This window comes from Pelophylax lessonae, assembly GCF_965119305.1.
Source record: "Pelophylax lessonae genome assembly, chromosome: 5".
Taxonomy (NCBI): Eukaryota; Metazoa; Chordata; class Amphibia; order Anura; family Ranidae; genus Pelophylax; species Pelophylax lessonae.
This window is the reverse complement of record NC_138772.1, coordinates 335,706,098-335,726,022: the sequence shown is the minus strand read 5'-3', so window position 1 is coordinate 335,726,022 and position 19,925 is coordinate 335,706,098. Positions and strand designations below refer to the sequence as shown.

The following is a 19,925-nucleotide window of genomic DNA, read 5'->3' as shown; positions in this document are numbered from 1 at the left end:
AGTGGCGGTTTCCCGACTAAGCATACTTATTTCTTGATTCAGCAATGTAGCTTCCTCCCATCTCTGCCTTCAGCCTGCTAATTGGACAATAATTCAACAATGGCTATGGCCGACAAGTAGAGAGCTGACCCAGGAAACGGTAATGCTAAACCAGAAAACCAGAGTGATCTTCCTAATGCCTCGTACACACGCAACGATTATCGGCCGACCGATCGGCCGACTTTTGTCCAGAGTTGTGTTTTGTTGGTTGGAATGTGCCTAGACTGCACACAAATTTTCTCGGCCAACAAAAATTAACTTCAAAAGTGATGTCATGTGTTGGTTTACTCTCCGTGTGTTTTTTCTTCTCTGAGCATGCCCAGTCTTGCTCATCAGATTTTTGTCTGCCGAAATCTGCACTGACTGACGGAAAATCGGCCGTTGTGTTGACGGCCAACAAAAATTTTATAGCATGCACACCAGATTTTATTTGGCACGAAAAGTCGGAGTCGGTTGTCGAAAGCATCATACTAACAAGCCGAAAATCGGCCGATCGGACGTTGGCCGAAAATTCACGGCCAACTATTGACGCGTGTGTACGAGGCGTAAGGGCCCTTTCACACCAAACACAGTGGGATGCAGTTGGATGCATTTTTCGACTGCACTCAAACTGCATAGACAGTCCAAAATCCAAAATGTTATTTCCAACTAATGCGGTCTCCATAACATCAAAAGATTACCCAGAATGGGTTCCAAATAGGTAGTAGTTTGTTTTGTTTTTCTGCAAAATCACCTGCAACCCATGACAGTCCATACATTTCTCTTCTTCCACCACAAATACTGCCATTATTTGCCTACCTCGTGGACTGTAAAACCTTGACTCCTCCACACTACCCTATGAACTTATGTCAACCCATGTCCCCACCTCTCTACCTTTACCACCCTCAAGAACTAATCATCAAATGTTACCAACTTTCCTACAACCACCTCCATAAATTACAGTACTGAAAGTACTTACAGTTAGCACAGTACAAGGTATAGGACAACTGTTAGAGGACTAAAGCCCCGTACACACGTACTGAATGTCGGCCGAACGATCGGCCGTCTTTTGTCCGGTGCTGTCCTGTCGGTTGAAAAGTGCTAAAGGCTGCACACTAATTTTGTCGGCCAATAACAGCCGACTGCAGAAGTGATGTCATGTGATGGTTAACTTTCCGTGTGTTTTTTCTTCTCTGAGCATGCCCAGTCTTGCTCATCTGCTGTTAGTCGGCCGAATTCTGTACTGACTGGCGAACAATCGGCCGTTCTGGTGACGGCCAACAAAAATTTTATAGCCTGCACACCCGATTCTGTTCGGCCGAAAAGTCGCAGTCGATTGTCGGAAGCATCATAACAAGCCGACAATCGGCCGATCGTTCGGCGGCCGAATATTTACGACCGACAATCGCTACGTGTGTACGGGCCTTAACAGGGGCAACTGTCTAGGGCAGGTCATCTATTTTTCCAACAGTTACAGTAACAGATACATGTTCCCATAAATTGACATGTCCTATTTTGTTAACATATATTATATTTAAACCAAAGCATGATATACATTTTATTAAAAAAAAATAGGCTGGAAGTAGACATGTACTCTCATGTTTAAGCTCTGTACTGTTTGAAAATGAATAAAACAGATAAAAAAGCACATTTGTATTGCTAGAGTTGATATCATTAGGGAAAAGGGTACTCACCACTTTGAACTACAAATACATGTGGATGTTGTAGTGCTCGATTCCCATATGTAACAGCCATTTTTGAACATCTTTGCTCCCTAGCAGCTGTTTAAAGTGGTGTCAAGTCAGACTCTGTCCTCCACATACCATAGCATGTTTTAATTGTCAGGAAAGTACCTAAAGATCATGCAGTAACTAATAGTGAAACAGAAAGAAGTTCCTTCCTCCTTCCTTCAGCTGTGCCAGATAACTCAGAGTAAGCTTTAGTGGGAGGTTTGGAGGTTTTTCATGTTTATTACTTGGGACAAATGTTAAGAGCCCATTTACTTCCTTGTGGCATGTTAAAGCAGAACTTTAAGAAAAAAAAAAAGTTGGGGAACAGGTAGGATTTTTATTACAGAAGTGACATACCTACATGCCTCTTCTAAAAACAAACATCTTACCTGCCTGTCCACCACTGTTCACTGGACTGTGCATATGTAGTTCAGTGCATAATTTCGGCAATGCCGAGATTATGTCACCTTTGCCCAGCCAATTAAAACAGCCAGAGATCGGTACCTGGATAGCTGCCAGGGCCAATGGTGATAGCAGCTGTCGGGCAGCTCCAGGGCACTGCAGCGCTGGAGTAAAGGTTATGCCTCGTACACACGCCAACGATTGTCGGCCGACCGATCGGCCGTCTTTTGCCCAGTGTTGTTGTGTTGGTTGAAATGTGCTCTAGACTGCACACAAATTTTTTCGGCCAACAACAACCAACTTCAGAAGGGATGTCATGTGCTGGCTAACTTTCCGTGTGTTTTTTCTTCTCTGAGCATGCCCAGTCTTGCTCATCTGATTTTTGTCTGCCGAAATCTGTACTGACTGACGAACAATCGGCCGTTCTGTTGACGGCCAACAAAAATTTTATAGCCTGCACACCAGATTTTGTTCAGCCGAAAAGTTGCAGGCGGTTGTCAGAAGCATCATACTAACAAGCCGATAATCGGACCGATCGGACGTTGGCCGAAAATTTACGGCCAACAATCGGTGCGTGTGTACGAGGCTTAAGTATCCATCTAGCTCCCACCAAAAACACAGGAACACATATATGCGGCGCCCAAGTTTAAAGCCCACCTTCTGGATGCCGCATAGATGTGTTACTGTGTCATTATGGGATTAAGTGAAAGACTGTAAAAAATAAAAAGTATTTATTACAGCGAAGCACCTAAAAAAAAAAAAAAAAAAAATTAGATTCTCCCACTGCCACATGAACATTTGTACGTAAAGGCACACTTCTATGATACCTATGTACAAAAATGACAATTGCACTATATATGTTTTTGAGTAAGATCATAATTCTAGGGCCATTATTCATGTTAATTATATAATGATGACCTGTAACAGCATATAGGCGTATCCTATGGACAATTTTGGGTGCTGAAGTTTTTCACTGTTCACAACCATGCACAATTTTAGGACTTGACATGCTGCGTACATCATTTATAGTTTTTTAAGGAATAAGGAATGTGATTTAAGAATGGTTAATTTTAATAGGTCTACTTTAACTCACTAGACATTTATGATCAGTGGGGTTGATTTACTAAAATTGGAGAGTGCAAAATCTGATGCAGCTGTGCATAGTAGCCAGTCAGCTTCTAACTTCAGCTTATTCAATTAAACTTTGCCAAAAAAACCTGGAAGCAGATTTTGCACTCTCCAGTTTCAATAAATAAACCCCACAGCTAATAAATGTCTAGTGAGACCACCTCTCAACCACCCGCTGTGAAAACGCACTGCTGTGAGGAAACGCACGAGGCTGCCATTCACTCTAAATAACAATGCAGCTTGTTTGCAGGTGTAGGAACCGCAGGAAAATTGCATGATCACAATGACCATGTAATTTCCCCTCAGGCCGCATTCTGAAAAAGGTGCATGCACCTTTTTCTGGGGGAAATGCAGGTACGGCAACCCATTCAAATGAACAAGCCGGGAAGCCCAAGCATAGGTGTGAACCAAGCCTTTGTAAATCAACCCTTTAGATGCAACATGAGTGAGTCACTTATTAACTGCTGGATCATTAGTTCTCTTATTGATATACAGACCTCAAATGAGGACCCGCGAGATCACAAAAATACAGCCTGGAAAAAAATAAAAACTTTCATTAAGGCCCCTTTCACACATGCTGTCCGTTTGTCCGTTTTTCATCCATCCGTTGACGGATGAAAAACGGACATCAATGTATCTCTATGTAAAAACGGATGACAACGGATGATCATCGGTTAACATCCATTTTCATCCACTTCCGTCAATGTCCGTTATTTTGAACGGATGAGTGCCCTATTTTTCTTCCGCAAAAAAAACGGATCGGATAAAAAACGGATGACAACAGATGAAAAACGGATGACAACGGATGATAATGGATAAAAACGGATGAAAAACGGATGAAAAACGGATGAAAAACGGATGAAAAACGGATGAAAAACGGATGAAAAACGGATGAAAAACGGATGAAAAAACGGATGAAAAAACGGATGAAAAAACGGATAACAACTGACAAAAAAACGGATGACAACTGACGAAAAACAGATGAAAAACTGATGAAAAATGGATGAAAAACGGATGGAAAAAGGATACATTTGACGTGACTGAACTGAACGGACCGTATGTGTGAAAGGGGCCTAACACGTAGAAAATGTGAACAGCCAGTATGCAGGTTTTGAATTACTTCATTACTTCACCATCCATGAGACTAGCCTTGTAACAGCAATGCACCTGGTGGATTAGATTATATCTTGTATGTCATATGATCAAAGATGATCCCATACACACAGTTAAAATCAAGGATTACAGGCATGCTCATTTACAGTATCTACTTTCCAAAGAAAAACTGCCTGTTTTAACCCATAAAAAAAAAACACAATACAGCCTCATACAGCTGAATTGGTGGTACTTGGTGGGCATTACTGCCCGACGAATGCGACAGAAAAGATACATTTTTGCAATGTTGCAAATTTATGATTGTACCAGGCATGTGCACAAGTAGTAAACCACTCAGTTTTTAAAATTCACCCCAGCAATCCACATCCACCTACCCACTGTTTTTAAACATTTGGCACTAGAAAGGTGGTTAAAGTGGTCCTGTGCCCAGACTATGCATTAAGGTATTTCAATAAACTGAACAAGCAAAAAAGCACTTAAAAACAAGTACTTATTTACCTGTAACTACAGACACTGTGGAGAAAGAATGCATTCACAAAGCGCGGAAAAAAATGCATGTCACGCTTGCGGTGCCGTTCATTAATAATAACACCCCCAAATACAACAAGTATGACACATGGTTTTGTGTGCAAAAAAAATGTGCAACAATCTCAGCAGTGTATATGGCTAAAAAAAAAACAAGCAAAGCTCAAAAATATACTTATGCTTCTTTGCTGTGTTTGTTGCATGTAGGGCAACCCCCTGAATTAATAGTGTGCCCTACGCATGACAACGGGCAAAAAACATGTGAAGATGCTCGTACACGCCACACGGGTGGCCATCAGCGTCCTTAACAACCAGTGAATAGCTGGTTGTTAAGGAGAGGGGGCGAACAAGCCAGCCGCTGCATCCTTTACAACTTATGACATGTCAGCTGTCAGTAGGGTTCCCCATTGACAGCTGAATGTAAACTAAACAATTGTGGACAATAAAAATTGAGAAAAAAAAACAGCTTGTTGACGCGGATAAGGGCCTCTAACCCCCAAACCCTGCCCCAATGGTTGTGGAGGTGACCTTTTGGAATCTGGAAACCCCCTTTAACAAGGGGACCCCCAGATTCTGCCCCCCCCCCAATGTGAATGAGTATGAGGTGGCTGTAAGTTAGGGGAAACTAAATAAGGTTGGAAAAATACAGGTTAGTACTAAAGTGTACGTACAGTAAACCTCAGCTCAAAATGTTGGCACTGTATCCTTTTGTCCTTAAACTGATAAAATGCAAGCTTTTTTTATGTATGCAGTTCAAATCAAACCCGAATACCTGGTGATCCTGCTAGTTCCATTCACAACACAGGACTTCTAGTTTGCTGACCATGCTAATCATGGAAGTAGATCTATGGCTGCTGACCATGCTAATCATGGAAGCAGATCTATGGCTGCATAGTCTGGAAGCATCCAGTTTTCTTTTTAGGAACCTAAATAGGGCATGCTTGTAGTCCAGCCAAAGCTACATACAGTTTATACCGCACATCCAGTGGCCTCACAGGTTAGTGAGGGACATTATTTGGGTCAACTTGGTAAAGTGGAAATATGGCGTTCTTTTTTAACCTCTTGCCGACCGCCCCACGCAGATTACTAAGGCAGGGCGGCTCGGCTGCGCATAATCACGTAGATCTATGTGATTATGTGCACGCGGTTTCACAGCGGGAGCCAGATTGCAGGAGGAGCAGGCTCGACTGCCACCAGCCTCCCGCAAACTTCGGACAGAATGACAGGAGAGCCGCCTGCCTATGTAAACAAAGCAGGCGGCTCTTCTGTCGGAGAAGCAGGGAAAGATCATGTGATTCAGCTAAGCTGAATCACCGATCTCTCTCTGCCTCAGTTAAATCCATCCCCCCACACAGTAAGCACAATAGGGAACACATTTACCCCTTTGATCACCCCAAGTGTTAACCTCTTACCTGCCAGTGTCATTTATACAGGAACAGTGCATATTATTTAGCACTGATTACTGTTTTAATGTCACTGGTCCCCAAAACGTGTCAAAAATGTCAGTTAGGGGTCCGATCTGTCCACTGCTATCCCGATAAAAAAAATCGCTGATCATCGCCATTACTAATAAAAAATAAATAAAAAGTCCATAAATCTATCTCATAGTTTGTAAACGCTATAACTTTTGCTCAAACCAATTATTATACGCTTTTTGTGTTTTTTTTACCAAAAATATGTAGCAGAATACAAAATTGGCCTAAACTGATAAAATATATATATATATATATATATATATATATATATATGTATATATATATATATATATATATATATATATATTTTTTTTTTTTTTTTTTTAATTTTTTTATTGGGAATGTTTTAGAGCAGAAAGTAGAAAATATTGGTGTTTTTTCAAAATTTGACGCTCTTTTTTGTTTATAGCGCAAAAACGAAAAATCGCACAGGTGATCAAATACCACCAAAAGAAATCTCTATTTGTGGGGAAAAAAAAAGGACATCAATTGTATTTTGGACTTATTATTTCACCAGTCTAGAATGACAGCTCTTTGGAATAGTTGAATATAATCACAAGGCCAGAAGCAGTGCTATTAAAATATAGGCACATTTTTCAACTGCAGGGTAGGTAATGATCTGTGCAAAAAATAAACACAGAATTAAGGCCACTTCACGATGGAGAGTGGGAGTATATCGGGAACGGCAGTTTCCACAGGTGATACACAGAGATTAAACAAATCCTCCTACATAAGTTGTACCGGTTTATCTGCAGTCTTCTCTTATCTACATCTGTTCAAAGTGAAGAATTTATAAAGCTTGTCTGAGAGTTCAGTAAAAAGGGGGCGAGAAGTTGAAGTTACACTCTGCAGAGTTCAGTAAGGAGAGCTCTGAGAGCTGACTGGAGGGAAGGGACACATACCAATTCATAAAAGCTCACAAGAACAGAGCCAAGGCTGTCAATCAGCTTGAGGTCTATCCCCGGTCACCATTTTTCTCTTGGTGTCAGAAGAACTTGTCAGAAGTGATTCATGCTGATAGCAAAGTAACGAGGCAGCGGACAGAAATGACACTTAGTGCTCCTAATTGAGACAAGCACACACTATAGACGGATACGCTTTGTTCATAGCTCATGTCTGAAGTTTACAACCACTTTAAATATACAATTATGATACACTGACATTCTTGAATGCCTATTACACAACACACACTGGGTATCTCCCCAACGGCCAGAGACAGCATATTCATTTTAAAGCCATTTTTTAATTTAAACTGATGCACTGTAAAGACTGTAAATGTATCACTTTTAAATGATTTTGCATATTGTAATTTTATGCTGTTTTGTATAATATATTTTTATTTGTTAATCTGACTGTCAGATGCTCAATGGTAAATGGTCAGATTTACGATTTATGCCTCATTCGAGCCTGAGTTAATGGGAATACACAATCCTGCTTGCTTTTTGTATGTTTGTCGCGCCAGGGGCAGCCCATTCACTTGAACTTTTTTGGTTATGGAGCGTCATGCGTTTGTCAGTGCACATTTTGGTCCTTTAGTGCAAAATAGTCAAGCAGCGGCCCTGGTGACACATTCACTATGCCCTGTGAGTAGGCACTGCTGTGTCACACATTTCATAGAGCCTCTGAAATACAGAGGTGCTGAGAGGAGGCATTTCCGGAGGCGGAGTCAGTGCAGGAATCACTGCTTGCAGGCAGCAAGGTACCATGGGATATATAGTCCTCAACATTTGAAAGTAAACAGCCGTGGAGAAGCTGCAAAGCATGCAGGGAATCCAGGAATGTGTGGAATGAGATGACCTAGAGGTTGGCAGCACTGAACATGAAAGGAGATTTTTCAAGTTTGTTAAAATAACTATTGTTTGTATTGCAATTGCAATGCTGATGTTATAAAATAAAAGTGTCTGCTGTCACTATAGAACTCTTTTTAATATGAATCAGTTTCTCCTTTTAAATAGAATACTTGTTTTCACCTCTTGTTGCATTCCATTTCTGTAGGCTTCCGGCAACCTCTTTGCAGCTACTTCCTGACTACATGCATGCACTCCAGGGGATAGCTGCATGACATTTCTCAGGATAGGTTTGCTAATGGAGACAACAGTGGACTACGCCAGCACAATTTGTGTTGAAATGGACACTTGCAGTCTCTACTGGAGGCCATGCTGACAACGCAGGGCACAATTAAAAGCAAGAGACCAAGCATTGTCACACCATACTAGAAAGTTATGGTGCACTAATCACACATCTGTAGTATCAATTAAGGTGCTGATATTTCTTTAACCACTTGCCGACCGGATCACGCAGGAGTAGGGCGGCAGAGTGGCTCTCCTGTGCCGGATCAGGTACTGTATCTAGTACATGATTCATAAATTCCGGGTACGGGGTGCTGGCTGTGCTGTGATTAGTCACAGCACAAGCCGATCAGTTGGTGCCAACCAATGATTGACTGCTGGCACTCACTGATCGGCAAGTAGGAAGGCTGTAAACAATACAGAGCTCTGTCCTGTCAGTGGAGATATGCCTGTTTTTGTTAGCAGGCATGATTGATGATTGAAACATCCCTAAGTGCCGGTTCACATTTGTGCGGCTGCGGAGATCGCATGTAATTCGGAGCGCACTGCTCCTACATTACATGCGATCTCATGTGCGGAGCGAATTTCAGCCATACACTTCGTATGGCTGAATGTGCACTGCATCCGCACCAAAGACGCACAGGAGGCATTTTTTGAGCCGCATCAAAATCGGGTCGCACAGTGGTTCACACTTGTGTGATCCGATTCTGTGCGTACTTGCAGATTGCACTGCGATATGCGATCAAACTGGGGGTGTCGTTAACTTTTAATTGACACCCCCTGCGTATCGCATATGGCAGTGTGAACTGCCAGATGTGCGGATGCGATGCGGGAACAGGCTGTATATTAGCAGCGTTCCCGCATCGCACAAGTGTAAACCGAGCCTTAGTGAAAGCACCTCACATTACACACATAAACACTGGTTAGACACACCCTTTCAATGCCCTAGATGTTTAACCCAGTCCCAGCCAGTTTGATTTTTATAGTAACAGTGCATATATTTATCAAGTGTCAGTTAGTGTCAGACTGCCCGTCATACTATCACAGTCCCGCTATAAGTCGCTGATCTCCGCCATTACTAGTATTAAATAAATAAATAAAAATTCCAGTATATATACCATATTTGTGGACGCTATAACTTTCATGCAAACCAATCAGAATACACTTATTGGGATTTTCTTTTAACAAAAATATGTAGCAGAATACATATTGGCCTATACCTATAAATGACATTTGATTTTTTTAAATTTTTTTTATTGGATGTGTTTTATAGCAGAAAGTAAAAAATATTGGGTTTTTTTTTCCAAAAATTTTTTTATGTTTATAAAAAGTTATATAAAATTGAATTTGTGTATAGCGTTGCATGACCGCACAATTTAACACAGTGCCATATAGCAATAAACGGCCTGGTCATAAAGTGAGCTAAATCTTTCAGAGGTCAAGAGGACAAAATAATGCAGACAAAAGGTCCTATAATAGTAGAGGCTTTATATTTATTTCTCCAGTGCCCTGTGTCCCTTACCTTCCCTCTGTTTCAGTGATGAAGCCTCTGTATTACTCTTTGGCATTGAAAATTCTTTAAGTATTGGATGCTTGTGGCCCTGCCCCACACTGTGGTTCTTTCCTACACAATGCCTATGTCACTGTAGGAAAGACGGAAATATAGGTCGCTGCAGACAGGAGAATAAAAGCTCTTTTATTGCAGGACCTATCATCTGGATTTTTTTTTTTTTTAACCTGACAGGATCACTTTAAACAGACAAGTGAAGACATTCAATGAGCTTCTAATGCTCTCCAGTAAAACACAGCAAGTGTTCCATGGTCAGAAGATGTATTCGGTGTACCCTAATTTGGGTTCTGTTTAATTCCCTGCCGAATAAACAAAAAGAGCTGTATAGAGGGTCAGTAGGAGGACATTAGGAGTGGATTTCCTGAAGATTGTGTTGTGTAACTTCCTCTCTCTGCCTCCTGCATCACCAATCACATACAAACTTCCAAAGCAGGCTTGAATCTGACTGGTGGCTGAAAGATAGATCTTATTACAATCATTTTTTGTTATATCAGACATTCTGTAAGCAAAAGACAGTAGTTCCAGCATTACCAGCAGGAATGTTTCAGGATCACTAGGAGGGTGAACTGAAGCAGTACAGTAATGCCTGAATAAACTAGTCAGCAGGCAGGATATTTTCTCTGTATAACTGATAAGTGGAAGACACAACAAGCAGTGCAAAAATGCCTTCTGTTACAGTCACCTGCCCTTGGGTATCCAATGGGCTCAAGTTCAAATCCCAAAAAAGAAAAAAGGTTACCAGCGCCAAGGGTAATAATAGCTCTTGACCTCTGGAAGACTTACCCCCCCCCCCCCCCTGACATGGCCATTTTTTGCACTGTGTTACTTTACCTTACAATTGCGCGGTCATGCAACGGTGTACCCAAATAAAATGTATGTCTTTTTTTTTTTACTTTCTGCTATAAAACATATCCAATAAAAAAATTGAAAAAAATCAAATTTCTTCATCAATTCAGGCCAAGTTGTATTCTGCTACATATTTTTGGTAAAAAAAATCCCAATAAGCGTATGTTGATTGGTTTGAGCAAACTTTATAGCATCTACAAACTATGTGATTTTTTTATTTTTATTTATTTCTCTTTTTTTTAATAGTAATGGCGGCGATCAGCGACTTATTGTGGGGCTGCAATATTGTGGCACACATTCTAACACTTTTGACACTTTTTGGGGACCAGTGACACTAATACAGTGATCAGTGGTAAAAAAAAATATGCACTGTCATTGTACTAATGAGTCAGGCTGTGAAGGGGTTAACACCAGGGGCAATTAAAGGGTTAACTGTGAGCCTAGCTTGTGTTTCTGTGTACTGTGGAAGGTTCTTTTACTAGGGGAAGGCATGGATCCACGTCCCTGCTTTGCAGGAACATAGGATCTAGGTCTTCTTGCTGACAGAATAGTGATCAGCCTTGTTTACTTAGGAAGACCATTGTTCTGCCTCTGTACCGAATGATTGATGGGTGCCAGCAGACAGAGTCCGCGGTACCCGTCGCCCAGCTTCCGTTGTGATTATACCCCCCCACTACCTAGAAGAGCCGGATCATACATAGATACGTGATCTGGCGCAGAGGTACTGCCCTGTAGCAGTAAAACTGCTATAGGGCGGACCTTAAGTGGTTAATTTATGCATTATCAGATATCGGCTGATAAAAAGTAACTCTGCTTTTTAATATATAGCGGCAATGTTTCATGTTTCCTTCAGCTCTTTTGAAAGCAAGTATCAGTTCAAACAAATCCAACAGTTTAAATATAACCCCCAAATCTTCCCCTTTCTTGTATAGAATTGGATATTTTATAGTTCCTATGAAAAGACTCAGGTTACAGGCCAAGGGTGGAGTTTTAACCTGAAAGGGGTGGAGCCACAGTTAAAGTGAGTTGATCTTGAGGGGGAAGGAGGCTGCTCCCTTCCAGTAGGGACATCATATAGGGAGGGATTATGTATTATGCTTTTGTATGATGTGATTGCAGCTTAGCTGGTCATAGATGGGTAGAATTTTTCTGATCACCAGTGGGTCAAATCAATGTTCATTGTCGACGAAAGTGAAATGAAAATTCAAAGGAGCGGAATGTAAAATTTTTCATGAACAAGTTTCTAAAACAGCACGTGGTTTTCATTCAGTAAAGTCTATTCATTCCAAAATCAAATGCTAAAAGCAAACGAAATCTTTCGAATGCTCTGAGAATTTTCATAAGACACTTCCTAAAAATTTTCATCCGAAATCCTTTCCATCTATGACCAGCCTTTAATGTAGGCTCTGTATGTCAGTGTATTACATGACAGTTCTTGGTGCAGTTCTCCAATCAGGTCTAGTAGTATGTTGATTGCCGATTGGTAATTTTTTTTCCCCAATGTCATGCTGTGATTGGTTGTGGGTTCTATTTAAACTGTTGGGGCTGTTTATTTGTATTGAAACCTTGTGCTTTAAAAAAATAAAAATAAAAAAAGAAGATGTATGTTCAAAATACAAAACACCAAAACTTATATATTGTCAATAAGTTTGGCCACTAAAGCTCAAAATTATCATGGGTGAAAAAAATGTATCCACACGCTAGTTAGAGTTTCTTTAGATTAGATATGTTAGAGTACAACTTACAAATAATTGAATAGGCATGTAAGGGCCTACCTGAACACTATTCCGATTACACCAATCAGCCATATTATTATGGCCATGAGCCTAATATTAAGTAGGTTCCCGTTTTGCTGCCAAAACAGCCCTGACCTATCGAGGCATCAACGCCACTAGACCTCTGAAGTTATGCATGGTATCTGGGGACAAGCTAGCATAGCAGATCCTTTAAGCCTTCTCCAGCTCACCTTCTTTTCATATTGCATCCTGGTTCCATCTCTTACCCAGTGGTGTGCACCTAGTCATCCACATAATATAAAAAAAAAAATGTAATTCATCAGACCAGGCCACCTTCTTCCATTAATCCAAAAGGTCAAGTTCTGATACTTACGTGCCCATTGTAGGTGCTTTTGGTGTGGACACAGATCAGCATGGGCACCCTGACCGGTCTGTGGTTACACAGTCCCCTATGCAACAAAATGTGATGCACACTGTGTTCCGATACCTTTCTATCATAACCATCAATAACTTTTTCAGAAATTTAGGCTTTAGGATCTTCTATTAGATCAGACTACGCAGGCCAGCCTTCCTTCCCTACATATATCATTGAGCCCTGGCCGCCCATTATCCTGTCGCTGGTTTGCCAATTTTCCTTCCATGAACCACTTTTGATAGGTAGTGACCACTGCAGACTGGGAACATCTCGCAAGAGCTGTAGTTTTGGAGTTGCTCTGATGCTTGCCCATTCTTTCTGCTTTCAACACATCAACTTCAAAGACAACAGGTTCACTTGTTGCCTAATATATCCCACCCAAGTTCAGGTACCATTGTCATGAGATAATCAATGTTACTCACTTTACCTTTCAGTGGCCATAATGTTATGGCTGATTGGTGTATATCCAGTTAGGTAAGCGGTTACATTACAAAGTTATTGGTAAATCATGCTGAACTACCAGTTCAAATCTACAAAAGATCCAGTGTAGAAGCTTGATGGACTGTTACCTACTTTTTTGGCCTAAGAAAATCATACATAGACTGAATAAAACAACAACAATTGATTGCTGATTGGTGTATATCCAGTTAGTTAAGCTGTTACATTACAAAGTTATTGGTAAATTATGCTGAACTACCAATTTGAATCTACAGAAGATCCAGTGTAGAAGCTTGATGGATGGAGCTTGATCTAGTTAGGTAAGCCGTTACATTACAAAGTTATTGGTAAATTATGCTGAACTACCAGTTCGAATCTACAGAAGATCCGGTGTAGAAGCTTGATGGACTGTTGCCTACTTTTTGGCCTAAGCAACCCATACATAGACTGAATAAAACAACAATTGATTGCTGATTGGTGTATATCCAGTTATGTAAGCCATTACATTACAAAGTTATAGATAAATTATGCTGAACTACCAGTTTGAATCTACAGAAGATCTAGTGTAGAAGCTTGATGGATGGAGCTTGATCTAGTTAGGTAAGCCGTTACATTACAAAGTTATTGGTAAATTATGCTGAACTACCAATTTGAATCTATAGAAGATCCAGTGTAGAAGCTTGATAGGTGGAGCTTGATCTAGTTAGGTAAGCCATTACATTACAAAGTTATTGGTAAATTATGCTGAACTACCCATTCGAATCTATAGAAGATCCAGTGTAGAAGCTTGATGGATGGAGCTTGATCTAGTTAGGTAAGCCGTTACATTACAAAGTTATTGGTAAATTATGCTGAACTACCAATTTGAATCTATAGAAGATCCAGTGTAGAAGCTTGATAGGTGGAGCTTGATCTAGTTAGGTAAGCCATTACATTACAAAGTTATTGGTAAATTATGCTGAACTACCAATTCGAATCTACAGAAGATCCAGTGTAGAAGCTTGATGGATGGAGCTTGATCTAGTTAGGTAAGCCGTTACATTACAAAGTTATTGGTAAATTATGCTGAACTACCAATTCAAATCTACAGAAGATCCAGTGTAGAAGCTTGATGGATGGAGCTTGATCTAGTTAGGTAAGCCGTTACATTACAAAGTTATTGGTAAATTATGCTGAACTACCAATTTGAATCTATAGAAGATCCAGTGTAGAAGCTTGATAGGTGGAGCTTGATCTAGTTAGGTAAGCCATTACATTACAAAGTTATTGGTAAATTATGCTGAACTACCAATTCGAATCTACAGAAGATCCAGTGTAGAAGCTTGATGGATGGAGCTTGATCTAGTTAGGTAAGCCGTTACATTACAAAGTTATTGGTAAATTATGCTGAACTACCAATTCAAATCTACAGAAGATCCAGTGTAGAAGCTTGATGGATGGAGCTTGATCTAGTTAGGTAAGCCGTTACATTACAAAGTTATTGGTAAATTATGCTGAACTACCAATTCGAATCTACAGAAGATCCAGTGTAGAAGCTTGATGGATGGAGCTTGATCTAGTTAGGTAAGCCGTTACATTACAAAGTTATTGGTAAATTATGCTGAACTACCAATTCAAATCTACAGAAGATCCAGTGTAGAAGCTTGATGGATGGAGCTTGATCTAGTTAGGTAAGCCGTTACATTACAAAGTTATTGGTAAATTATGCTGAACTACCAATTCAAATCTACAGAAGATCCAGTGTAGAAGCTTGATGGATGGAGCTTGATCTAGTTAGGTAAGCCGTTACATTACAAAGTTATTGGTAAATTATGCTGAACTACCAATTCGAATCTACAGAAGATCCAGTGTAGAAGCTTGATGGATGGAGCTTGATCTAGTTAGGTAAGCCGTTACATTACAAAGTTATTGGTAAATTATGCTGAACTACCAATTCGAATCTACAGAAGATCCAGTGTAGAAGCTTGATGGATGGAGCTTGATCTAGTTAGGTAAGCCATTACATTACAAAGTTACCTACTTTTTTGGACTAAGCAAACCATACATTGACTGAATAAAACAGCAACAGTTATAAACGCTTCATTGGATAACATCCAATGTCATTTATTTGGGCACTGGTGATTGGCACTGTGCCCCTAGTAATCACTTCAATTTAAATTTTTACAGTTTGGATGTGGCTGACAACACTATGTAGCAACTTGCAATGTGCAACATTATAAAAGAATAATATCACATTGAAAATCACTTATTAGGTTTTTTAGCTTTACAAAATACCTTTCGACCGAATGTCATCCTGAACCTTTCCGATTAGTGTCTCTTTTTTTGAGAAGTTGTTGTATAGCAGCAACTATGGAAAGCCAGTAGGTCAGTTTCAACAACATTTTATTGTAAAAACTGTGATTTTAGAAATTTGTGACAGGCAAGCACTTGCTCAAGGTCATAGCTGACACACAGATGAAACTGTATGCACACAAGCAGAACTTCATAAACCTGCTACATCCCCAACACTAACCTTGTAGAAAATCTGGAATGTTTTAATTTGCATACAAGGCCTTCGTGATCTACATTGGCAAGGGCTGGCGGAAAAGCACAGCACCACTTGTTGGATATAATATCAAGAAAAGGTAGCACAAAGAATGCATACTGCATGCATACTGCTAGGTAATGCTTACTGCATACATAATGATACCCTATATATGCCTGTTTCATTGTGTCTCTGCACTACTTGTTACAGTTTTTTGTATTTGAGTGGTTACCTTAACAAAATTATTAATGACAAGGCAGGCAGAAAGTGTTTGACTGTTTGAGTTGCTTACAAAATGATAAAATGTCCCAGCTGTGTATAAATAGAACATATGTTGGGAATGGCTAATTGATGCACATTATTAGTGACTAAATAAGAGGACATTGCTATCCAGATATAAAATCCACAGTATTTTACAGCAATGGGAAACACACCATGTGGAAGGCACTCGGATTTGAAACAATGCCAGCTGTCATCCCTTTTAACAAAACAATGACTAACATGACTGGCTTCTGTCCTATACCTGGAACATTCCACCAATGTTTATTGAAAATGAAGTTGTGACAATAAAAGCTTGACATTAGCAGGGTGACCCCCTGCCCCACATTGATCTTAATGGTAATCCTTTAGTTTGTGAATAAGGCCTGCAACACAGTTGCACTGCTGGCTACACTGTGGGCCCTGCCAGCTGGGATTTTTTTTTTATAACTTCCATAGATGAATATTGATATTCATGTTTGAGCAAAATAATTGGTGTGCTCTAAAAACTTGCTGTTGACTGCAAGTTAGCACATTCCGGCAATAGGGGTACGTAATACGTCTGGAGATGGCAAAGACAAAGGATACTCTACAGTAAACCTCTGGGGGTCATTTTAGACTTGACCATCGTCAGCTTCAGAAGCTGCAAGTACTTGAATTGAAATCAGCAAGGATCAGCCTCTTCCAATACTCTATTCAGGACAAGATTCTAAACAACACACAATGACATACTGCAGAAGACCCCCCCCCCCCCCTCTTCCTTTTGCCAGTACTGCCACCTTTACAAGGTAAACAGCTGGATGGATCCCTCCAAAACAAGCACACAATCAGAACAGAGAAACCATTTGCTAACCTCTTAGATTTCTGGGGTGGATCTGTTTTGTCCGAGGCATGATCCTCCTCCTCCTGGAGCCTGGTTTTCCTTCTCAAAAATGGAGAGCAGTGCTCGCAGAGAGAAGCCTCCATATACCCGCCAAGTGCATCAGTTAATCCAGCAGCTGAACAAGGGAAGGAAAAAAACAACATGAGGGAAGATAGGACTAAGGAGGGAGCCTGGATGCACTGGCCTGGGACTACACTCCCCTCCCACACCCCCCTGAAATATACAGCACTGCATCTGATTAGTAAAAATAATACCGAATGGAAAGTCATAGAGCAGTGCTAGAAAAAAAGATATAAAATAAAATAAAATGGAAAGGGGCTCTAAAGAATGCTAGATCAGCCTTTACACATAAACACACACACACACACACACACACAGGACACACACCTCCTTCAGGGCATTGCAAAACAAAACAGCATCATCCTGCACATGAAGATCTCGCTGGCTGCTCGCCTCTGGATCATTCATGGTTTTATGAATCACATGCGATGTGCACAGCCCACCAATGTGCCTGCTTTACAAATCGGGATGCCTTGTCGTCCTATTGCAACACTGCAAGCAAGTATACTGGGGAGGGAAAGAGAGAGGGAGGGAGAGAGAGAGAAAAGAGAGAGAGAGGAGGAGGGAAGGGGGTAGGGAGACAAGGGGTGACAGAAGAGAGAGAGATAACACTTGCTAGCCTGTGAATGAAAGCTCCCATGCAGCTACTGAAAAGGCATCATATGTATAAGCACACAGAGAAGAGATCCTTCCAGCAGCACAGGAATTATTGGTGCTAAAGGGGAGGGAGCCAATTAGATCATCATTACCACACTGAAATGTGACTTTCACGGTGCCTGGCTTTTTCATTTATTATGCTGTCCAATTGTTTTTTTTCCAGTAACCGAACTTACATATTAAAACCAGGAGTCTTGTTATGACATGATGGATGGTGCAGGAAGGTCTTACAAAAACATAAAAATATAGACATCAGACAGGAAAAGCAGCAATAGGCAGACAAGGAGGTATCCTGCCTATACCAGAAACAAACATTAATTTTGTACTTTACATACATTTACATTACAGAGCATACAGGTATCACATAAGGGGTTAATACCGCCCCATCTCTCTACTGAAGGATGGGAATGTTAAAGCTGAGGAAAGGCAGGGTGCCATGAGTGCAGTCTGGCAGCATGAAGGGTAGGGGGGGGGGGTTCCATAATGCTGTGGATGGCTAAACCACGACTGCGATTGAGCAGATCTGATGCACTTGACTGTTAGAAAACGACAAGAGGTGATACAGGATGTCTGAATAATGTGCAGCAAAAGGGGGAAGGAACTAACAGAGTGAAAAAATATGAATGAAACTGGGAGGAGGAGCTTGGGGAAACCCCTATGCAACATAGAGCGCCTTACTGGAACCCAAGAGGATTAGAGCTGTGGGGAGAGACTCTCCGCTACATGCTGCAAGCCAGGGCCTCTTGGTCACACAAACACTCCAGCTGTTAACTCTTGCAGAGAAAACGGAGGAAGCAAGACTAACGCCTCCCAGTTTCCTCCGCAGATTAGACAGACGTTTAGGTTGATGAAGAAACACAGTGAGGATTTGTACACTTAAAGTAATGCTTGTGCTCAGAGTTTTGTCTAATGTGCAAAAGGGGAGAACAAATAATATTTTTATTTGGATGCAGCATCTGTCTATTGCAAACAATGCATCAAAACATAAAACATTGTTCTAAAATACCCTGCTTATTTTTTCAATAATTCATTCAGCATAGATTAAAAACACTCGCCGACCGCAAAAGGTATATTTATACGTTGCGCTTTGCAAGTGGTTTACAAGGATTATGGATGAAGATATCGGCCATAGCCCCAGTATTGTTTTCTTCAGATGGCTTTCTCTTGAAAGTGTTCTGAGCTCAGAAGCCGTTGGAATGCTTTCAGAAGTGGCGGGAGGGGATGTCCCCCCCCTCACCTGAGAAGCGATCCAACTGTTCCTCCAGTTGGTCACAGAGGCAATCCAAGAGTATATTGTCTTTGATCTCCTCTATGGCCTTGGAGTACCGGAGCAACATCATGACATCACTTCCGGTCCAGAGTGGAAGTAAACAATTTTTTTTCAAAAGCAAAAGGTCTATTTTTATTTATTTTTTTTATCTTTTGCTTTGAGGGCCAGTTCACACCATAGAAACACAGTCCGGACATTTTTCTGTATGCACTTTTTTGACACGTTTTTACAGTCTTCCAGTGCGTTTTTGATGCGGTCCAGTGCATTTTATCCCCTCTTTTTTTCTTAACCTTAACCGGTTGCCGACTGCGCACAGTATATTTACTGCGGCAGTCAGCCCCGGCCAGGCAGAGCGACGTAGATCTACGTCGCTAGCCTGTCACCGGGTTTTGAGCCAATAGCGTGCGAGCGCGCGCCCGCTGAGGCGCGCGCCTGCCTCGGCTCGTTCACAGAGGAGTGCGGGCGTGTGACCGGCGGACCCGATGTCCGCCGGTCCCACTACGATCGTCGGTAGAGCGGGAGAAAGGCGGGCGGCTTATGTAAACAAGCCGCCTGTCATTCTCCCCTGTGTAAAAATGCAGATCAGACGGTTCTACTATGTAGAACCATTGATCTCTGTTTTTACACTAGGAGACCTGTCCCACTACAGTTAGAATCACGCCCCTAGGACACACTTAACCCCTCCCTCTCCAATACAGTTAACCCCTTCCCTAACAGTGTCATTTTTGCAGTAACAGTGCATATATATAGCACTGATTAGTGCAGTAATGTCACTGGTACCCCCAAAAGTGTCAAAAATGTCAGTCAA

The 19,925-nt window shown here is 41.1% G+C and overlaps 1 protein-coding gene across 1 annotated transcript in view; it reads right to left on the bottom strand.

Annotated features, from left to right (window-relative positions):
* HIVEP1 (HIVEP zinc finger 1) overlaps positions 1-17,694 on the bottom strand; it is a 205,497-nt gene extending 187,803 nt beyond the window's left edge. Inside the window, exons 1-2 of the mRNA XM_082259257.1 lie at positions 17,518-17,694; positions 17,101-17,245 (exon numbers count right to left, since the gene is read on the bottom strand). Of these exons, the coding sequence (XP_082115383.1) occupies positions 17,101-17,140 (40 nt within the window). The 5' untranslated portion in view covers positions 17,141-17,245; positions 17,518-17,694. The remainder of the gene's footprint in view (positions 1-17,100; positions 17,246-17,517) is intronic.
* Positions 17,695-19,925: the final 2,231 nt, after the last annotated feature.